The sequence below is a fragment of the Macrobrachium nipponense genome, chromosome 7 (assembly GCF_015104395.2).
Source record: "Macrobrachium nipponense isolate FS-2020 chromosome 7, ASM1510439v2, whole genome shotgun sequence".
In the NCBI taxonomy this organism is placed as follows: Eukaryota; Metazoa; Arthropoda; class Malacostraca; order Decapoda; family Palaemonidae; genus Macrobrachium; species Macrobrachium nipponense.
The window spans coordinates 99,898,057-99,921,567 of NC_061109.1; the positions used below are offsets into that span (position 1 = coordinate 99,898,057).

At 38.2% G+C, this 23,511-nt stretch overlaps 1 protein-coding gene across 1 annotated transcript in view; it reads left to right on the plus strand.

Annotated features, from left to right (window-relative positions):
- LOC135217039 (uncharacterized) overlaps positions 1 to 20,359 on the plus strand; it is a 21,685-nt gene extending 1,326 nt beyond the window's left edge. The window contains exons 2-6 of the mRNA XM_064252634.1: positions 2,341 to 2,419; positions 2,591 to 2,639; positions 3,631 to 3,719; positions 3,877 to 4,059; positions 19,572 to 20,359. Of these exons, the coding sequence (XP_064108704.1) occupies positions 2,341 to 2,419; positions 2,591 to 2,639; positions 3,631 to 3,719; positions 3,877 to 4,059; positions 19,572 to 19,604 (433 nt within the window). The 3' untranslated portion in view covers positions 19,605 to 20,359. The remainder of the gene's footprint in view (positions 1 to 2,340; positions 2,420 to 2,590; positions 2,640 to 3,630; positions 3,720 to 3,876; positions 4,060 to 19,571) is intronic.
- The last annotated feature ends 3,152 nt before the right edge of the window (positions 20,360 to 23,511 follow it).

Below are 23,511 nucleotides of genomic sequence, written 5' to 3' on the forward strand. Positions count from 1 at the left end.
TTGATACAAAACACACGTTCAAAGCTGTAAAAAAATGTTGTTTTCATATTCACTTGCCAATATTCATTTTCGTCCCACATTTCAAATCCTGAAAAAATCGGGCTTACAGGCAATTATTCTCAACTGTTCTTAAGAAATGACTCTGAAATGGAATTCTGAAAGTCATTGTGGTTTTGAAAAGACAAAAATTCTGTCTTTTCTTGGTCTACGAACTTTGATACCCGCCTAACGATGCACTCGTAAGTTTAAGCTGTATGTCACTTTCCTATTAACTTCTGTTACTTCGTTTTAATGTACTCCGTATCCGTTGGAAGATTGAATTTCAAGTCAACAGGCCTTCTGGCCTTGTTCCATATGAATAGGATTCACTTCTCCATAATAATAAAAACAATATTCAACCATCCTTAAAAATTTCTTTAGAGCTTCTAATGAAAAGGGAAAATGAATCTTCAAATGACTAAAATGGAAAACATAAGTCAAACCACACCAAAAATTTAACGAATTTGGCAGTGTTAGTAAAAACTTCCTATCGATCATCATGAAATTCAGTGACATTATTATGAGTCTTATTTTATCTTCATCATATGGAAGTATAATCTTCACCATAAGAATTGTAGTTCACAGGAGGGATTGCAGAATTAGCACACTCTCAGTATGCCAATGGTGGCCCCATGTTTTCTTCTGACCTCGTGAATACCTGATCCAAAAGGGGAGCGTCCATTAAGAGCCTGCAAGTGAGAACCAGCACTCGAGCAAAAGGCAGGTCTGGTCTGCTTGACTTGGACCTCACATGGCACTGAAGACTTCACAATAATTCTTCCAAATAATCCAACAACGCTTCCTTGCAAGGTGTAAAACTATTTCAAACTACAACAGTTTCACTTGAATTGAACTGAATATACAATTTAGACCAAAGGCCAAACCAAGCACTAGGACTTATAAGGTCATTCACCGATGAACGTTTCAAGGTGTAACAAGAGGGAAACCTCAAAGCAGTTACACTATGAATGAACTGTTATGAAAGGCTTACCTTACCTTACAGACCTTACATCTTGTTCGGGTTGCCCCAGGTCCCTCAGTGTGAGGCACCCGGTCTAATGTCTACCAGAGAGTTGCTAGTACATCTTCCGGTATATTTTGCATCTTCCAATCTTGGATGGTCTGGGATGCAGTTTAGATATTTGTCGAGCTTATTCTTACATCTACGCTCACTCCTGATATATTCCTCAGATGAGCTGGCAACGCATTGAATAGACGCTGCATTATCGATGCTGGTGCGTAGTGGATTAATGTCCTGTGTGCTTTCCTTATTTTTTCCTGGTATATTTTTGGGCACTATTAATCTACCTCTGCTTGCTCTTTCTGATATTTTTAGTTCCATGATATTTTCTGCTATTCCTTCTATCTGTTTCCATGCCTGAATTATCATGTAGCGTTCTCTTCTCCTTTCCAGACTATATAATTTTAAGAATTGTAGTCTTTCCCAGTAGTCTAGGTCCTTAACTTCTTCTATTCTAGCTGTAAAGGACCTTGTACACACTCTCTATTTGTGCAATATCCTTTTGATAGTGTGGTACCATATCATATTGCAATATTCAAGTGGACTACGAACATATGTTTTATAAAGCATAATCATGTGTTCAGCTTTTCTTGTTTTGAAGTGCCGTAACAACATTCCCATTTTTGCTTTACATTTTGCCAACAGAGTTGCTATTTGATCATTGCATAACATGTTCCTATTCATCATCACACCAAGGTCTTTAACTGCTTCCTATTTGTGATGGTCTCATTATTAGGTCCCTTATATGCATATAGCTTTCTTCTCTGTCTCCATAATTTATTGATTCAAATTTATCAGAGTTAAATACCATCCTATTTACCTGGAAAGTAAGATGGAAGACAGAGAATATGAAAAGTGGTACAGTAAAAGGAATGAAAGGCGTTGCAGCTAGGGGCCGAAGGCACGCTGCAAAGAACCTTAAGTCAGGCCTACATTAGAACGCGTGAGGTGCACTGACGGCACTAACCCCCCACCCCCCCACACGAGGCATTTTCACTTGAAGGCAGTTTATGTAGCATTCATTAGTTCCCTTGATTTTAACTAAGAGGCTCTGCATAAATCACTTTCAATTCTATTTGAGTTAATGAGGTGTAGCATACACTGCATTGCTGTACTCCAACTGAATTGAGATTTTTTAAATGTGAAGCAGATTTTGTTTATAGTAAATTATTCTTTGTTAGAAGGACCGCTTTGTGTGACCTATAATAAGGTTTCTGCTCGCTTTTATCATGTCTATTATTATCATCATAATAAATACTTTCCACATTTTCCAACACTAGGATGAATTTCTTGGTCGGCAACTGTTGCTTCTGCTTCTCCCTGAGAACTGGATCATACATCATTGCTTCTCTGAGCCTGGTAAGCTTTTTCTCAGGACTTTTCCGTTTCCCTCTGTCTTCCTGAAACAACGATTCCATCCAGTGATTCAAAATACCTACAGAGATAGAATCGGTCACTTGAAATGGTTCCATAGAAAGTTAATGGTTATGAATTTATTCCAAAGTGAGTTTTTTTCAAAATCTGTTGCAGGCATTGTTCCTGATTTTAGCGGTGACTGGTGTCTACTTCGCCATTACTAGTAAGTCTCTTTGGTGAAATATGAAGTTGTCTGTAATCTCATGGAGAATAATGTCCCTCTTGCTTCACTTTATAGTATCTTTGCTTATAATTCAAGGCGCAGCTTCGCATGATCAGTAATGAATGCATAAACACTATGCTTTGGTTTTGTGCCTTAACAGGGTTGTGGTTCATTTATGTACAAGAGAAAGGCGGAACGATTAGGAACGCTCCCTGTTGAACACCTGTCTCTCGAAGAATTATACATATACATACATACATACAAATATATGTACATATATATCATTGATATACATATATACGTATACACACACACACACACACACACACACATATATATATATATATTATATATATATATATATATATAAATGTATGTATATTTTATTCGAGCTACAAATGTCCTTTAATATCTAATTCGCCCTCTAAAACTCAGAATTAATATATTTTTCCTAGATGTAAACCGAAGGGTAATTTTTTAGTTGATAACAATTTAGTCCTCTCGTGGGTTCGAACCACCGCCCAGCGGACAGAGAAGAAATCAGGAAGTCAGTGACGTTAGCCGATTCGATAACATCACTGACGCCCTGATTTCCTCTCTGTCCGCTGGGCCGTGGTTCAAACCCACGAGAGGACGAAATTGTTATCAACTATAAAATTCCCCTCCGGTTTACATATATGAAAATATATAAATCCGAGGTAGAGCGAATTAGATATTGAAAGGACATTTGTAGCTCAAATAATTTATAAGAATCACGGTGATCTGATAATTATTCATATATGTATATCTATAACCTTGAGAAATTACCTCGTGAAATGGGGCAAGAGATATTTGAAAGCCGATAGCAAAACTGTTAAATTGATCAGTCACCGCAACTTTCCCGCGAAACCATCTACAGTTTTTCTAAATGAACAAAGTAATGTATTTTGCTCCGAACAATACGTGACCAGATTCAGGGCAATCATTGCTTAACGATTTCCTTAACCTGCAGCTGGAAACGCCTCCATACTGTGGATAGCGGTTGGCGTCTACCTACTGGACATTGGGTTGGCTCTGATGCTCTTCTACGGTGTAAGGCAGGTGAGTGTGAGACAAACAATTCTCAGCATCACATGAAAATGTAAGACAACTGGATACTGGAATATTAATTTAATCAAGAGTTCAACATCTGTGAAATAAACTTAACCATAGCTGCCAAACACTGCTGTTGATGCACTTCACCCTCTCGCCCTTTCAGAAAAAGAGGATACTCGTCGTCACGTGGGTGTGGCTGACACTCATTCTGATGGGCCTGGCCCTCATCGTTCTCATCCTGAGCGTGGCACTCGCCAAGATTTCCCTCCTGCATTGCATACTTGGCTTTCTTACCATCGTCGTACACCTTTACTTCACACTGGTCGTTCGGTCTTATGGACACGACGTAAGTTGTTTTATCCAAGTGCATTTGATTAGTCTCCAGGTGTTCTGGTCATGACAGCCTACATTATACTACACCTTCTGAACAAAAAAATCACACTGAAGTAGTATTTTTTTTTAAATCACAAACTGAACATCATATGTTATTCATTATGACCATTGTAAAAGATGGAACATTCATCCTGCTTATGTGAACTCTCACAAGAGACTGAGAGTTTCCAGCCCTGTGATTGGCTTATCAACAGCCAATCAGTAAGGGAATGGTCTAGACATCAGAGGCACGGTTTTTGCAAATCTACTCTATCCTGAGTATTTCTGAAAGGTCTGAATTGGTGACAACATTTCTTCCCCGAGATTACTCATCTCCTGTAGCCATAGTCTGAGTCAGCCTGGAAATGAGTCATGAAGGTCCACGATATCTATCAGTGTATTGTACAGTAAGTTCCAGAAATGAAGCGACAAATCTCAGAATTGATCGCACTTAGAAACTCGTGGGGTTGCCAGTTAGTATATTTTATTCCAATTATTGTCAGCCTCTTTATCTGATAATACGTATCAGTGATTAACTGTATAAGCACAGAAAGTATTTCCCCAGTGAATAATCAATGTTAGTTCAATCATTATTTATTAAATGGGAAAAAAATTCCCCATAGAAACATCTGCAGCTCTCAATGTGTAATATCAAGTGTTCACCATAGAGTGGCACCAGGAACCGAGTGCATAAGCATTGGCCTAATATAATTTGTAAATTAACTTTCGACTTTTATAGCGTTATATCGAAAGTTCCAGAAATGAAACGACAAATTTCAGAGGATTTCGTTCGAAATTCACTAACTGGCAACTACAACTCGTAGCTGGCAAAACTGTTTTTTTTTTCCACAGTGAAAGCTCTATCAGGGAAAATAAAGCTAACATATGATGCCCAAATATCAAATCTATGATATATATAACAATCATAAGAAAAAATTATGGTAATAGTAATTATTTTAAGTATAGTAATTAGTTCAAACTAAAACGAAACAATGTGAAATTTTCGTTCAACACAGTATTACCAACATTACCAATATGGAAACAAATATTTAATATAAAAGCGTATTATTAATTATTTTAGCGAAGATGCATAAAACCATGCAAGTATCAATAGAATGTAAAGGGAAAATCTCCGCGACATTACACATAATCAACCATGAATGCCCTTAGATTCAACAGAGAAGTTGGGTGTGGATGATAGTTCTGATTCTAGCTTCTAGGACCGAACATAAAACACCATCTTCGAGAAAGGCTCTAACTGCTGCTGCTACCGTCAGGTGACTAGGCCTAGTTCCGGGCATAGCAAGGCTTACAATGCAGGGCCACTGTCTGTTATTTAGGCAAAGATAGAACCATGAGGACCGACACCAGGACCTGTCCTTGCACCTGGGAAACAGACTCGCTATATAAAAAAATAAGAAAGACGGTCGCAAGCAACCAGAACACCCGTAAAATCGCCACCTGGTTAAGTAGGTAGACGGCAGACCCCAACCACCCCTCCTCCCCTCTACCTCTACCTCTACCCACAAATCTAACTCCACCTTTTTCACTTCAACCTTTTACCTCAAGTCTTCGAATCATATTCCAACCGTGAAATTTAAGACTGAATTTGCGTAAGTGGGCGTATCTTAAGGGAGTGATATCACCTAAATTCATATTTCCACGGACAACCAGTAATCAGTTCGATCCAGTCAAGCATTATTGTGTAACAGAAATTTATGAGTTTTTGGGATATATATATATATATATATATATATATATATATATATATATATATATATATATATATATACTATATATATATATATATATATATATAATATAAAGAAGCACCCGAGCATGGCCAATAGGCCTAGTGCTCGATTCTTAAAACAGGCCTCTGGTTATTCCTAACTAGATAAAAAGGTCCTGAGAGAGAGAGAGAGAGAGAGAGAGAGAGCACAACAGGAGATACTCGTATTAAAATAAAGCTCGCCAAGCATATTCACACACCGGATCGTATGGACAAGAATAGTCTCACTTATGCACTGAAAAAAAAAAAGGTGGAAATCTACGAAAATACTTGTTTGATGCGACCCTGAACGCAATTCCACGTGCAAAAATTTGCACAATTGAGGAATTCGATGAAATTTTTATCTAACAAGCTGGAAAATATATTTCCTTGATTCTTGAAATAGGCCTAACCATGTAGCCAATGCTAAACGCGCATATAACTTGGATTTTATTACACTAACTTGTGTCTTATTTATATTTCATTTAATCAGATGCTAAACTTCTCTGTGCTTTATCAAAAGAAACCATAATAACTTTCGATAAAACGCTATAAAACTCGAGAGTTGGAATAAAATTTACTAACTGGCAACCTCACGAGTTTCTAAAGAAGTACGATCAATTCTGAGATTTGTCGCTTCACTTCTGGAACTTACTGTACAATGAGCCAACACTGGTACTTACGGTTTTGAATATATCTTGGACAGTCAAGCATCTGTCTTCTAAATCTACGTGATGAATGGCAGTCTGTTGTCACTTGTCCGGCGGTCGACGATATTTTTGGCTACCAACTGCGTTGACTAGACTATGTGTAGTTACTATAATTGTGGGTGGCCAATTTTGACTAGGAGAAAATGTCACAGGAAAAAAGTCCCATTAGTTTACAGTGGCTGGTAAAAAAGTCACATGGATTTATTTCACAATATTTCTCGGGGGTTATTATCTTTAGGATATTTATTCTATTGTTCGTGTTTTTACAGTAAATCCCCCCCCCCCACACCAAAAAAAAAAAAAAAACTCCAACGGGCTTGTACTAGACACGAAGCAAAGATGGATACATGGATACATACTGGGTTAAAACCCCTTTGGTGGTCACTCTCTAGAAAAGATTCATGTGACTTTTATTCCTGTAACTATTTTACCGGATTCTAAGTGCAGCCTTCCTTGGGGAACATTCCATTCTTTTGCAGATAAATTTTAGGTTTTGCTTTGTGCTTTGCAACTTTCAAAGGGTCTCGCTTGTAATTTTATAAGGGAAAATAATTTATTTATCATGTACAGACGGCCAACGAAGAATTGGCGTAGTTTCTTAATTCATTGTTCGTTAAGGAAATATTGCCGTATGCAGGTGCCAGATTATTTACGTAACAATAAATAACATTTCCTTTCAAAGGTGCTATACTTGAAATAAATTACATTAGAATTGAGTAGACTTATTCAACGTATTAAAGATAATTATTTTGCAAAGTAAGAAAAATATATAACGAAGGTTCCACGATTTCTAATTTTATTCTCAACTCTAGCTTCGTGACAGCATACCGAAGATTTTGAAGTTGGCTTTGCTGCCGCTCGAGTCTTTACTCAACGTATTGTACTGCACTGGGGTGTTGTCATTTCGTCTCCTACAGCCGTTAAATAATACATTATTAATGAATATTTAAATCGACAATATATATATTATAATATATATATATATGTATATATATATATATATATATATATATATATATATATTAATCTGCTTTATTTGACTATTCCGTTATTCTTGTTGTTTTAATTAGCCATGTTCGCCTTTCTTCTTATCCTTTTCATAATTGCGTAACATAATTAACTCTGACCTAGCTATTCAAAGTCAAAAAGCAATCATAAAAAAATCAAACGAATATCATTCAGTCTTATTTTTTATCGATGTCCTCGCCTTCCTTGGATCCCAGTCGGAGACAGTATGTTCGTTCGTTCGTTCGTTCGGCCTCCTCTCTGTGTGTGTCCAGAATTCTTGAGCATTTGAACTTGAAGATCTCTGGAGATGTTGTTATCCTCGACGGAGCCACAGCTCCGTCGAATCCTGCCCCAGAGATCTTCTCCGCTCAAATTGCTACAGAGGAAGAGTGAGAAAAGGACTATTCTACTTACGAGAACAGAGGAGAAAGGCTTCTGCAATCCTCAGGAATCCCAAAAGGAAATCGCCCTTCAAGACACGAAGGAAGGAAGACGAACGAACGAACGAACACACTGTCTCCGTCTGTCTTCAAGGAAGGAAGGAAGACTTCGAAATTCACAAGAGAAGAATCGAAGCTTCCGTCAGCTTCTCAAAACAACCATCAGCATCAAGCGTCTTTGACTCAGCCTCTCGACAACAGGGTCTGCCGTCAAGGGCTAAGAGAAAGTGGATGAAGATTGCATGAAGGTCTGCAAAGGACGTCACAAGGAGACGAGGACCAAAAGGAGGACTGGATACTGGAAGAGGATTGGATACTGGAACTACTACAGAGGAAGAGTGAGAATAGGACTACTTACGAGAACAGAGGAGAAAGGCTTCCCAAATCCTCAAGAATCCCAAAATGAACGCGCCCTTCAAGACACACGGGGAGGAGGACGAAGGACGAACGAACACAGTCTCCGTCTGCCTCCAAGGAAGGAGAAAGACTTCGAAAGAATCTGAAGCCACTCTTGCAGAGCTGTGGCTCCGTCGAATACAGCCACAGAGATCTTCACTGCTCAAATTGCTAAAGAATCCCAATTGCCTCCGTCTGTCTCCAAGGAAGGAAGACTTCGAAATCCACAAGAGAAGAATCGAAGCTTCCGTCAGCTTCTCAAACCAACCATCAGCACCATGTGTCTTTGGATTCAGCCTCTCGGCTACAGAGTCTGCCGCCAAGAACTGAGGAAAAGAGGAGGAAAGAAGCAAGAAGGTCTGCAAAGGACGGCACAAGGAGACGAAGACCAAAAGGAGGACTGGACACAGAAAGAAGAACGGCCGGGACTCAAAAGAAGACTGGACTCAGAAAGAAACTGGACTAGAAGAAGACTGGACTCCAGAAAGAAGAACGGACACAGAAAAGAAGAATGGACTCAGAAAGAAGATGTACTCAGAAAGAAGAATGGACACAGAAAGAAGATGGACTCGGAAAAGAAAGAGGAAACAGAAAGAAGACTGGAACGCAGAAAGAAGACACACCAGAAAGAAGACTTGGACTCCAGAAAAGAAGAATGGACCAACCCCAGAAAGAAGACGGACTCAGAAAGAAGGACTGACACAGAAAGAAGACTGGAACCAGAAAGAAGACGGACCACAGAAAGAAAGAACTCAAAAGAAAAGAAGATGGAACTCAGAAAGAAGACTCAACCAGAAAGAAGACTGGGCTCAAAGAAAAAGACTTACTCAGGAAAAGGAAGACGGACACAGAAAGAAGACTGGACACCCCAAAGAAAGGAAGAACGACACAGAAAAGAAGTAGGACTCAGAAAGAAAGATGGACAGAAAGAAGACTGGACTCAGAAAAGAAGCACTGGACTCAGAAAGAAATGAATACTCAGAAAAAAGAAAGGCTGACACAAAGAAAGAAGACCTGGACACTAAGAAAATGAAGACTGGACACAGAAAGAAGACTGGACTCAGAAAAGAAGACTGGAACACAGAAGACTGACTCAGAAAGAAGGACTGGAACCAGCAAAAGAAGACTGTACTCAGAAAGAAGACTGACACAGGAAAGAAGACTGGGACTACAAGAAAAGAAGACTGGACTGAAAGAGACTGGACACAGAAAGGAAGACTGGAATCAGAAAAGAAGACTGGACACAGAAAGAAGACTGGACACAGAAAGAAGACCGACCTCAGGAAAGAAGACTGCACACAGCAAAGAAGACTGGACTCAGAAAGAAGACGGGTGGACACAGAAAGAAGGACTGACTCAGAAAGAAGACTGACTCAGAAAGAAGACTGAAAGACTCCAGAAAGAAGAATGACACATGGACAAATAGAAAGAAGACTGGACTGACGATCCAAAGAAGACTGGACACAGAAAGAAGACTGGACACAGGAAAAGAAGACTGGACACAGAAAGAAGACTGGACTCAGAAAAGAAGCTGGACTCAGAAAGGAAGACTGGACTCAGAAAGAAGGAAGGACATGGACTCAGAAACGAAGACTGGACTCAAGAAGAAGACTGGGACTCAGAAAGAAGACTGGACACAGAAAGAAGACTGGACTCAGCAAAGAAACGGACACAGAAAGAAGACTGGATCAAGAAAGAGACTGGACTCAGAAAGAATACTGGACTGACAAGACTGCTCAAAGAAAGACTGGACACAAAGAAAGAAGGACTGCTAGAAGAAGACTGGTACACAGAAAGAAGACTGGACAGAAAGAAGACTGGGCACAGAAAGAAGACTGGACTCAGAAAGAAGACTGGACACAGAAAGAAGACTGACAGAAAGAGACTGGACACAGAAATGAAGACTGACTGGACTCAGAAAGAAGACTGGTACTCAGACAGAATACTGGACACAGAAAAGAAGACTGGACACAGAAAGAAGACTGACACAGAAAGAAGACTGGACTCAGAAAGAAGACTGGACTCAGAGGAAGACTGGACTCAGAAAGAAAGACTGGACTCATAGAAAAGACCTGGACACAGAAAAAGAAGACTGGACCTACAGAAAGAAGACTGGACGCAAGAAAGAAGGACTGGGCCAGAAAGAAGAAACCTGGACACAGAAAGGAAGACTGGACACGGAAAGAAAGAAACTGGACCACAGAAAGAAGACTGGACTCGAAGAAAAGTAAACGAGGAACACAGAAAGAAGACCTGGACTCCAGAAAGAAGACTGGACTCATGAAACGAAGACAGGACACAGAAAGAATCGGACTGGACCAGAAAAGAAGACTGGTACACAGAAAGAAAAAGACTGGACACCAGAAAGCAAAGAAGCTGGACACCCAGAAAGAAGACTGGACACAGAAAATGAAGACTAGGACTCGAAAGGAAACTGGACTGGACCCAGAAAGAAGACTGGGACCTCCCAAGAAAGAAGCATCTGGACATCAGAGAAAAAATCCTGGACTCAGAAAGAGAACTGGGACTCACAACGAAGACTGGGACCACAGAAAGAAGACTTGGACTCTGACAGAAAAAGAACTGGACCCAGAAAGAAGGACTGGACTCATAAAGAAGATGGACTCAGAAAGAAGACTGGAAACTCAGAAAGAAGATGGACTCAGAAAGAAGAATGGACACCGAAAGAAAGAAACTGGACACAGAAACGAAGACCTGGACACAGAAAGAAAGACAAGGACTAAGAAGAAGAATGGACACCAGAAAGAAGACTGACACAGAAAGAAAGACTGGACTCAGAAAGAAGACTGGACACAGAAAGAAGACTGGAAATTCAGAAAGAAAGATCTGGACAACAAGATAAGAAAGAACTGGACTCAGAAAGAGGACTGGCACAGAAAGAGGCTGGAACTCAGAAAGAAGGACTGGACTCGAAAGAAAGACTGGACACAGAAAGAAGACCTGGACTCAAGAAAGAAGACTGGCACAGAAAGAAGGACGGAACAGAAAGAAGATGGGCAAAACAGAAAGAAGACTGGACCTCAGAAAGAAGGACTGGGACACCAGAAAGAAAGAAACTGGACTCAGAAGAAAGAAGGACTGGACTCAGAAAGAAGACTGGACTCCAGAGAAAGAAGACTGGACTCAGAAAGAAGGACCTGACACAGAAAGGAAGGGACTGGACTTCAGAAAGAAGGACTGGACACAGAAAGAAGAAAAAACTGGACTCAGAAAGAGGACTGGACCCAGAAAGAAGGACTGGACTCAGAAAGAAGAAACGGAAAACTTCAGAGAGAAGACTGGACTCAGAAAGAAGATGGACTCGAAGAAGAAGCTGGAACAGAAAGGAAGACTGGACACAGAAAGAAAGGAATGACTCAGAAAGAAGATGGACGCAGAAAGAAGGACTGGGGAATCAGAAAGAAGAACTGGACTCAGAAAGACAGACGGACACAGAAAGAAGAACTGGAAACCTCGAAAAGAAGGACCTGGACACAAGAAAGAAGACTGGATCAGAAAGAAGACTGGACACAGAAAAGAAGACTGCGGACTCAGAAAGAAGACTGGACACAGAAAGAAGACTGGACTCAGAAAGAAGACGGACACAGAAAGAAAGACTGGACTCAGAAAACAGAAACTTGACCAGAGAAGACTGGACTCAGAAAGAAGACTGGACAAGAGAAGACTGGACCAGAAGAAGATGGACCAAAGAAGACTGGACTCAGAAAGAAGAACTGGACTCGAAAAAGGACTGGACAGAAAGAAGACTGGACTCAGAAGAAGGACAAGGACACAGAAAGAAGGACTGACTGGAAGAAAGAAGACTGGACACAGAAAGAAGACTGGACTCAGAAAGAAGACTGGACACAGAAAGAAGACTGGACCAGAAAGAAGACTGGACACAGAAAAGAAAGACTGAAGCTGGACAGAAAAGAAGACTGGACTCAGAAGAAGACTGGACACAGAAAGAAGACTGGACTCAGAAAGAAGACTGGACACAGAAAGAAGACTGGACACAGAAAGAAGACTGGACTCAGAAAGAAGACTGGACTCAGAAAGAAGACTGGACACAGAAAGAAGACTGGACTCAGAAAGAAGACTGGACACAGAAAGAAGACTGGACTCAGAAAGAAGACTGGACACAGAAAGAAGACTGGACACAGAAAGAAGACTGGATCAGAAAGAAGACTGGACACAGAAAGAAGACTGGACACAGAAAGAAGACTGGACACAGAAAGAAGACTGGACTGGAAAGAAAGAACTGACTAAGACTCAGAAAGAAGACTGGGCACAGAAAGAAGACTGGACCAGAAAGAAGACTGGACACAGAAAGAAGACTGGACACAGAAAGAAGACTGGACTCAGAAAGAAGACTGGACACAGAAAGAAGACTGGACACAGAAAGAAGACTGGACTCAGAAAGAAGACTGGACACAGAAAGAAGACTGGACACAGAAAGAAGACTGGACTCAGAAAGAAGACTGGACACAGAAAGAAGACTGGACTCAGAAAGAAGACTGGACACAGAAAGAAGACTGGACACAGAAAGAAGACTGGGCACAGAAAGAAGACTGGACTCAGAAAGAAGACTGGACACAGAAAGAAGACTGGACTCAGAAAGAAGACTGGGCACAGAAAGAAGACTGGACTCAGAAAGAAGACTGGACTCTGAAAGAAGACTGGACACAGAAAGAAGACTGGACTCAGAAAGAAGACTGGGCACAGAAAGAAGACTGGACACAGAAAGAAGACTGGATACAGAAAGAAGACTGGACTCAGAAAGAAGACTGGACACAGAAAGAAGACTGGACACAGAAAGAAGACTGGACTCGGAAAGAAGACTGGGCACAGAAAGAAGACTGGACACAGAAAGAAGACTGGACTCAGAGAGAAGACTGGACTCAGAAAGAAGACTGGACACAGAAAGAAGACTGGACTCAGAAAGAAGACTGGACACAGAAAGAAGACTGGACACAAGGAGGAGACCAAAAAGCAGAAAATAGGAGAGATAGAGAGAAACAAGAAAACCACAGTGAAGTCAAACGGAAGGAGAGCAAGAAAATTGATTTAAAAAAATCAGATAAAAAAATCAGAGAGAGAGAGAGAGTAGAAATTTTGCCAAACTACTGCTCCAACCATTTAATAGAGAGAGAGAGAGAGAGAAATTCTACCAAACTTCTGTTTCAATTCTTTAATCGAAAGAAAGAGAGAGAGAGAGAGAGAGAAATTTTATCAAACTTGTTTCAACTCTTTAATTGAAAGAGAGAGAGAGAGAGAGAGAAATTCTACCAAACTTCTGTTTCAACTCTTTAATCGAGAGAGAGAGAGAGAAGTTCTACCAAACTTCTGTTTCAACTCTTTAATCGAAAGAAAGAGAGAAAGAAAGAGAGAGAGTGAGAGAGAATTCCAATTAAATGAAGGCATAAAAAAAGCACCCCCCCCTTTTTTTAATATTATACAAAAATACTCAAAAGAAGTCTAATACAATACTTAGGCTGAAAATAAAAAATATCAATTGTTATTGTAAATCAAATTCGTCCATAATTACATCACGAGTTAAAAACTCTACAAATATTGCAATTTGAGTTTGGTTAAGTTTACTAATAAAGCACTTAACTTCATTCGCACTTTCCTTTAATGAATGAAAGAGCGCAATTCGAGCAGATAATTCAGCATTATATGGCTTGCATATTTTTAGACGACTAAAAGGACGCACTTGGCATAGTTACTCAATGACTATTGTTTACTTTTTCCTTTCACAAAAGCATGGAGGCAGTGGTGAACCTTGACCCGAACCCTGTTCTAGTTTTTTCTTTCTTTTCCTAAGGAATAAAGTAAATAATATATATATATATATATATATATATATATATATATACAAATATATATACCTATATTTACGTGTGTAGATAAATAATTATATACTATACATATATATATGTATATATATACATATACATATATATATATATATATATATATATATATATATATATAGTATATATACTATGACTGTAAAAATGTTCTGTAACAACAGAATTCCATCTAATAAAACGGAGCCATAAAACACCAAAATGTAAGAGAAAAAAGTACTATATTTCAGAGACTGCTGTCTCTCTCTTCCAGGTATATGAATGAGAAAAGTTTACAGAAAAAGGTGGTATTTATACCAAGAGATCCGTCCACAAGTAAGCCCATTTAGGTCACCCCCGCTGATAATCTTCCTTTAATCTTCTTAAGCGTTGGTTGAATGAAAACTTCGTTGACGACATCTGAGATCCACGCGCCTTTTGAGATGTGCCCAGCATCAAATTTAAAGTTGAATGGGAAACAGACAACAAAATTCCTTTTCTTGATGTTTTAATAATCAGAGACACGACAGAATACAAATTTACCATATACAGAAAACCAACGTTCTCACTTTCATATATTCACTACTTTAGCTATCACGACATTACTATCAAGATAGGTGTAGCTAGCAACCTATTCTTAAGAGCCTTACGAATTTGTTCCCAGATTTCCTGGAAAAAGAATTTGAACTAATTCGCAAGCAACTTTCATCTTTAAAGTATCCTGACCATATAATTGAGAAAGCAATTCAAAAAGCAAACATAATTTTCTACCGACCCCCTAAAGACAAGACCAGAGACACACCCAACAATAAAATAAAAATTCCTCACCTGGAGACGATTAAGAGAGTAACTCACACCCTTGGGAAATCCAACCCTTTTGCATTTACCTACCCAAATACCTTAGCCAAATCCCTGATTAACGTCCAACAAAAGACATCTCCCAAAGACTCTGGGTCTATGAGATCCCATGCCAGGACTGTGACCAATCTTACATCGGATTTACAGGTAAATCACTTCCCCAGAGATTAATACAACACAAAAACGGTCAGTTAGGTATGGACAACAGAACTCGGCTGTTTTCAACCATATAAATGAACATAACCATAGAATAAACTGAAATTTGTCACGTGTAATTTATAGCAGCAACTGCCGGTACAAGAGTCAAATGATGGAATCGGCCTTAATAAAAGAGAAGCAGGTAATGAACATCTCAAAAGGCACGTGGATCTCAGATGTCGTCGACGAAGTTTTCATTCAACCAACGCTTAAGAAGATTAAAGGAAGATTATCAGCGGGGGTGACCTAAATTGGCTTACTTGGGGACGGATCTCTTGGTATAAATACCACCTTTTCTGTAAACTTTTCTCATTCATATACCTGAAGAGAGAGACAGCAGTCTCTGAAATATAGTACTTTTCTCTCTACATTTTGGTGATTTTGTGGGCTCCTTTTATTAATAGATATATAATATATATATATATATATATATATATATATATATATTATATATATATTATATATATAATATATATACATATACTACATATATATATATACTTATATTTACGTGTGTAAAACTAAATAACTTATATACTATACATATACCGGATTATACGTATAATATAGTACTATATAGTATTATATTATATATATACTTATATTATATAGTGTTAGTGGGTGTATGGATCTATAGTATATGTATAATCTTATATATATCCATATATATAGCTATTACATACATATAGATCTAGATATATATGTATATATATTAGTATATATATATATATATGATATTTTTAATGTATAAATATATAGATATAATATAATATACATATATATATAGTATATTATATATTATATATAATATATATATTATTCAAACAAACTTTAAAAATCTACCTATTCATTACATCTCCTATTAAGATACATTCTTTAGGTGTCCTTCAGAACAGGACCAGACACTCCTGAAACAAAACACAGACAGACAAATAGACAGACAGGTAGACAGACTTACCGTCACTCAAATAGAGACCAATAGAACCAAGAGCATAACCTTCCGCCCCCAACTCCCCCCAGCCCCACCCCCCACAAGTTAAATAAAAGATAAGGACGCTGCATATTTGATGTGGCGAGACCCCAGTTGAGGTCGGGTCGACCTCATAAACCTACGTTTTATTGGGGCTTTGGGCTAAGTATCGAACCCATGTCTGCTCTTCACGAGTTTTATTTCATTATTTCCTCTTTTTTCAGAGAGAGAGAGACGCCTTCAAACGGGGCACTCCCTAAACGATTAATGATCTGGCATGGCCAATTAACTTACAATAATACTAATGAAGTCTCTTAATGTCTCCCCAGTGTCTTTTGTAATCTCCCACAAACAGTATACAGTAAGTCCCCTGTCCCTAGTCACCCTCCACTAAGCCCACCCCCAGCCCCACCCCCACCTCCACCCCTTACCTCATAAAGGTGTCAACGTACAGACGGCCAACGAAGAATTGGCGTAGTTTCATAATTCATTGTTCGTTAAGGAAATATTGCCGTATGCAGGTGCCAGATTATTTACGTGACAATAAATAACATTTCCTTTCAAAGGTGCTATACTTGAAATAAATTACATTAAATTGAATTGAGTAGACTTATTCCAACGTTTAAAGATAATTATTTTGCAAAGTAAGGAAAATATATACATGATGGGTCCACGATTTCTAATTTTATTCTCAACTCTATGCTTCGTGACAGCATACCGAAGATTTTGAAGTTGGCCTTTGCTGCTGCTCGAGTCTTTACTCAATGTATCGTACTGCACTGGGGTGTTGTCATTTCGTCTCCCTACAGCCGATAATAAATACTCAAGGCGTTAACATTCTTTGAAAATGATGTTTTAATTAAACTAATTTTGTTCCCTTTGATCAATAAAATAATTTGCATGACACTTTAGTGGGCCTAATTGGACTTCTGATTTTTCCCACATGATTAGCCTAGGTCTATAACTCACTCGATACGTATATATGAATATTTAATCGAATATATACTATTATACGTGTATATATATATATATATATATATAAATGTATATATATATATATTAATCTGCTTTATTTGACTATTCCCGTTATTCTTGTTTTATTAGCCATGTTCGCCTTTCTTCTTATCCTTTTCATAATTGCTTAACATAATTAACTCTGACCTAGCTATTCAAGTGAAAAAGCAATCATAAAAAAATCAAACGAATATAATTCAGTCTTATTTTTAATCGAATTCCTTGCATATCATCCTGTTCATTTGGACACGTTGGAGAGTGGGTGTCAAACTGACGAATACATTAAGAAAGGCTAACTTTCTGTAAAGCTTTCTTAGGTTGATCTTTCTATAGCTATTCATTTCTTCTAAATAGAAATTAATTCAAATTAATTTCACATGTATACCTAGACCTACTACCATAGGCATATTATAAGTAGCTGAAAGATAAGAAATATGAAAGGTGACGTTCTCGTTTAAGTCTATTTCATATGTGTTTTTTTTTTTTTTCAAGAAAACCCTACTGCTTTAATAAACGGTTGCTCTTTGACGGCTACAGGGTGTAACACGAGTGTATGCACATATTTTGTGGATGAAAGATAAAGTTTCTTTGAAAAGAAAATATTTTATAAACATGCATTTATAAGGCGTCCCGTTGTCGTGCGGGGAATTTTAAAAATAACCGTTATCATTAGGGATGCTTTCACGAGATGGAGTTCGTAGTGAGAAGTCGGATCTAGTCGCCTGAGATGTAGAAAGAGAGCGGAGCGGTGCGTATAGGAGTGATGGAAGGATTAGGCCTATGTTAATAAAGTATCTCCCAATAAAATGTATTCTTTAGGTTTTGAAGAAAAAAAATACATGCATCAATTGAAAAAAACCGTTTCCCTCCCTATCCGTGGTATTCACTGGCCACCGATATAAAAAACAAACAAAAAGAGTAAGCCTAACTGAATCTCTCATCCATCAAGGATAAGTTTGCCTATTCATTAGACTTATTCATTATACAACTATCAAAGATTTCAAGTGTAGACAAAAACCTCTTCCATCTCCATCTAAAGTATTCATCAGACACCTGTCATAAACGTAGAGCTAGTCATGATTCCTGGTTCAGTAATGTCGTGACGAGGCACTAGAATTCAAAATTCACAATGAAGTTGCTCAGCAACATTTACACTATTTGTATTGTCTTCTTTTGTGGTGCTTCGAGGTGTTCCACCTCTAGGCCCATGTTCTAAATTTTGCCGTTCTTTCTTTTAACAATTTGATTTTTCTATGGTTATTAAGCTTTCTTGATATCTCTCAGGAACTTGCACCGAATGCAGTGCAATAATTGTCTCTCGCTCATCTAGGGATGTTTCTTAGACCGATAAATGACACATTGACATTAGATTCCCAGTACACATAACATCAAAAGCAATAGAGTGAGGTCGCCTGGTTCACACTGTTAGGATATGTTTTTTTTTTTTTTTTGGTTTTTTTTTTTTTCTTGGTTTTAAATTTGATAGCATTTTGTGAGATTCCAATGTTTTTCTATAAATTTAACAAATGGAAAAGTTCAACTACCTTCAACTTAATATTGAAATGATAATTTAAGGGCTATGTTTATGCGATACTACTAGTGTGAGGTGTCTCCTATCTATAATGTATATCTATGGTTGCGATATGACGTATTTTATCACTTCGTTTCGTTCGCGTCAATTTTGCTATATGGAAAATAGTTTTACATAACAACATAACATAATGTTCTAAAGATATCAGTGACGGTTTTTAACGTCATGACATATGATTTCTTCCATCTTTGAAAAGAAAAATAGATGAATAAGGCATGAATCGTGCGTCAGGCAGGTGAACGAAAAATTATGAAACTCTGCCAAGAGTTTTTTGGCCGACAGTACATTTATATAGGTGATGGTATGACAATCACATAAAGTTTTAGTTACTATTATTCTCTCTGAGCAAGGCTGACACCATTTTGTATGACCCAGACAGAGACCCTTCTCATGTTAAATAAAGAAAATACTATGGAAACATAAACCATCAATTTCAAGAGAAATTCGTAACCAGGAATGGCAAGGCACATGTGATGGAATCTAGAATGCCCTTACAGCTGGGCTACATGGCATAAAGATGTGCAGATTCCCAAGTATGAACAAAATTATGATGCTTTTGAATGATTTTACTCCGGCAGCACCTGGGTCACGCAACAGAGAATGAAACTGAAAGTATGAAATATTGTTTTGGCTAGTTCGTGATATATAATTATAGTAATTTTTCTTCCTTTTTTTCAGATGAGGGAAGGACAACTAGAAAACACTGCTTAATTAAAGACTCTGTAACTGCCTTATTGATGTCCTGCATAAAGCCAGCCCTCTTGCAAATGCTTGATCTCGTTTGACCAAGGAGAAGGGTCCTCTTGGTTAGTCATGTCAAAACAACAATAATATGCACCATAAAATATTACAGGAAGTGCTGACGTATACTGCATTTCATGTTCATATTCAGTATTAACTTGTGACATCGCGATAAATGGCATAGGAGCGAAATTGACCTTCAGTAATAATAAATCCTTAAAAGTTCGCACATATAAAATGAAAGGAATTTTAAAGAACTAATTCCCTATCATCCTAAGACAAAGAGGAAACTATACCTGTTTATTCTCTGATTAATCCCTATGAAAACGGATTGACTTTTTATCGGGCGTTAACTATTCTGACACAAAAGGAATGAAATGGCAGTAGTGTTGAAGAGTGAATTTCCACGAACACTGTATGATTATCTACAGTGTATCTCGCAACTACGAAATAAACAATAGAAGATATATACGGACTTACTAAATATTTCCTCTGAAAATTTCCAAAATACAAGACAAAATATATATTTAAGCGCCTCAGTGGCGTGGTTGGTTTGGTGTTTGCTTCTCACCTCGGTGGTCGCGGGTTCGATTCTCGGCCATTCCATTGAGGAGTGAGAGATGTGTATTTCTGGTGATAGAAGTTCACTCTCGACGTGGTTCGGAAGTCACGTAAAGCCGTTGGTCCCGTTGCTGAATAACCACTGGTTCCATGCAACGTAAAAACACCATACAAACAAACTATATATATATATATATATATATATAATATATATATATATATATACCATGTAAGCAGACAGGCAAACAGTGGGTAACAACAGCACATTCAAAGATCTTGATGAAATTCTTGGTCACGTGAAAGATCTGAACTCACAAGTTTGTACTGGATGCTTAAACAAAGGAGATTCGTTAAGATGCATGAGAAACATCCACAAAGAGATTTCAACGGTGGACATCCAACCCTATCTCCTAAAATGTGATTCTCAGGGGTATGTTTATCCTCAATGACGGGTGCGATACTGTTTTTGAGCCGATGAGAGAGGTCGCTGATTGCCTGAGTCTGTAATTAATTACTGTTTTTGTTGCCTGTTGACGCTGTTGCACTTTATGTCTCACGGGTCACGGCTAGCCTTAATATTAATCTAACCTTCTAATTAATTCTGCATTTGGAGGAGTTACGAAACATTTTAACTTATGCCTCTGGTTCAGTCAATCTGTCAGAGAGTACTCTTTGCTTGACGGTACTACCCTATGGTAGGGGTGTACGAATACTACCAGCGTAGGCCCTGCGTGTTGTAAGAAGGCGACTATAAGGACACCTGCTGCCTTGCAGTCTTACTTTTTTAGTAAAAGGCTAGGCCCACCGCCCATAATTGTGGTAACTGCTGCCTTGCAGGTAGACTTTTTAGTCAAAGGTGAGGCCCACCATCAATAACTGTGGTTGATGACAGCAAGGGCATGCGGTCGTAAAAACCCCTTGGCCAAATAATAAACTATGCCTGATGTTGTAAGGAAAGGCAAAATCAGGCTACCAAACCCTTAGTGCAGGGACAACAGTGGGAAAGAAGACTCTCTGCTTGACAATAAGGGATATATTTTTTACTTTTCCTGGCCAGGATCAATATATTCTGGCCCTACCGCGGCTTGTTTGGGCAAAACATGAGCCCTTCCTATCCGAGATAGTTCGTACGTGAGACAGGGTGGTTGAATGTTCCCACTTTGATGATGAGATCACGGAATTCATTTAAGGTTCTAATTGATATATGTTAAGTCTGCCTGTGTGCTGCTAGGTAATTCTGTGTTATGTGTTTTTTATTTTCTTTATTCTTATCTTCTCTTACTTTTTGGGTCCCCGTTTCAGTATAAGTCTGTTGCTTTCTTTCCATAATAGTATATTGATGTTCTTTTTTATTTCATATATAAGGGTGTTTATGTTTTTGTGAACTTATGTATTAAGAGACTCAGGTATTACTTCAGTCTGATGTTCATGTATCAAATATTAAGTGTTTTTTTCAGTGTTTTTTTTTACCCCCTCGAACTTTTTGCACACTTTGTGATATTTGTATGACTGATTCCACCCATTGTGGACATATATATATATATATATATATATATATATATATATATTATATATATATATACATATATATACATATATATATATATATATATATATATATATATATATATATATATACATATATATACAGTGCTCCCACATCTTTACATGGGAATAGGTTCCAGCAGAACCTACTGCGGAAATGCAAAATCTGCGGAAATGCAAAATCTGCGGAAATGCAAAATCTCAGAAATGCAAAATCTGCAAATGAAATCTGCACCCCCTAAAAATGCTTGTAACTGGCTTATAACTGCCAAACACCCTGTACCTCTTCAACTAAATTGCTTATAACTGCCAGTTTTACTGATACTTCAAGCAAAAATATACCTTAAATCATCATTCTAAAACAATTCAATATCATTTCAAATAAAAATACATCCCAAACCATCATCTCAAAACACCCAAAGTAACCTTACATTGCAGTACTCTCCTACTACTGTTACTCTTAAGTAGGCTATATACACCCATAAACACTTATAATTGTCTATTTCAACAATTCATCCCCAAACTTGACTACCATCGCAGAACACCCTAATATCATTTCAAAGTCATGTTGCAAAATTAAGTAGTACCATCCTACAACTGTTACATTTAAGTGTCCCCTATCATTCCGACGCGCCTGATTTCTTTGGCCTACGTAACTTGTTCCATTTTACTCTGTGGAAAGCAAGATGGAATAAAGAGAATACAAAAGGAGATACAGTAAAAGGAACGAAAGTGGTTGCCGCTAGAGGCCGAAGGCACGCTGCAAAGAACCTTAAGTAATGCCTACAGTTCACCGCATGAGGTGCACTGACGGCACTCTCCCCCTGCGGTACAGGACACATATGTACAGTTGGACACAGGTTTGCCTGGTACACCGTCTTGAGAGACTTCGAAAAATTACATGGTATCAATGTTTACTGAGGGAGATGGGGGGAGAACTCCTTCTCTGCTAGCAAGAGTTCCACCAATAAGCTCTAGAGTTCGTTTGGTGGGCGGACTTATTAGGTATAGTGGGAGAAAGACACACACACACACGGAGTAAAAAAAAAAAAATAAAATAAAAGATCTGAGCAGTTTATATCGTTGTAATGAAGATTGTTGTCTCACTTGTAATATAAGTTTGTTTATTAAGGTTTCATTTAACTTTCGGCCAAGACGTTATCTTACCACATTGTCTATATATCGGTCATATTCATTACACAATACTTAAAATGTATCAACATTTTAAAGTTATATTGGTATTGCCGAAAATCACGATTGGATCTCTCTACAGTCAGTTCCATTAAAAACAGAATAAAAAACTTTATTCCTGATATACTTTCAATCAAAATCGAAGTGTGGCAAAAAATTATCACCACCATCCTTGCCACACAGGATTAGCTGGTTTGACATTTCTGACAACCTCCTAGGAGGAACCACCCCAACCCCGTCCCCCCCCTCCCCCCCCCCGCACAGTTCATACGCCAGCCAGGCCTCTAATAAGGCACTAAGTAGTACAGAAACAATATCGATACAATAAGCTATGAAGGCGCGCAAATTTAAAATCTTAAGAACGTCACATGACGTAAACAACATATGTGGGACGACTTCTGCAACACGTCATATGACGAGGTTGACCTTTTAAGGGTTACTGTTGTTTTTCTAAAATTATTTCAGTTGTATTCACATAGGAAAATGAAAAAAGGTATATCTCAGAAAATGCCCAACAGTTTCGTCCTCCAATGGACCTCTTCTTGGAGCGTTTATTAATAAACGCTCCAAGAAGAGGTCC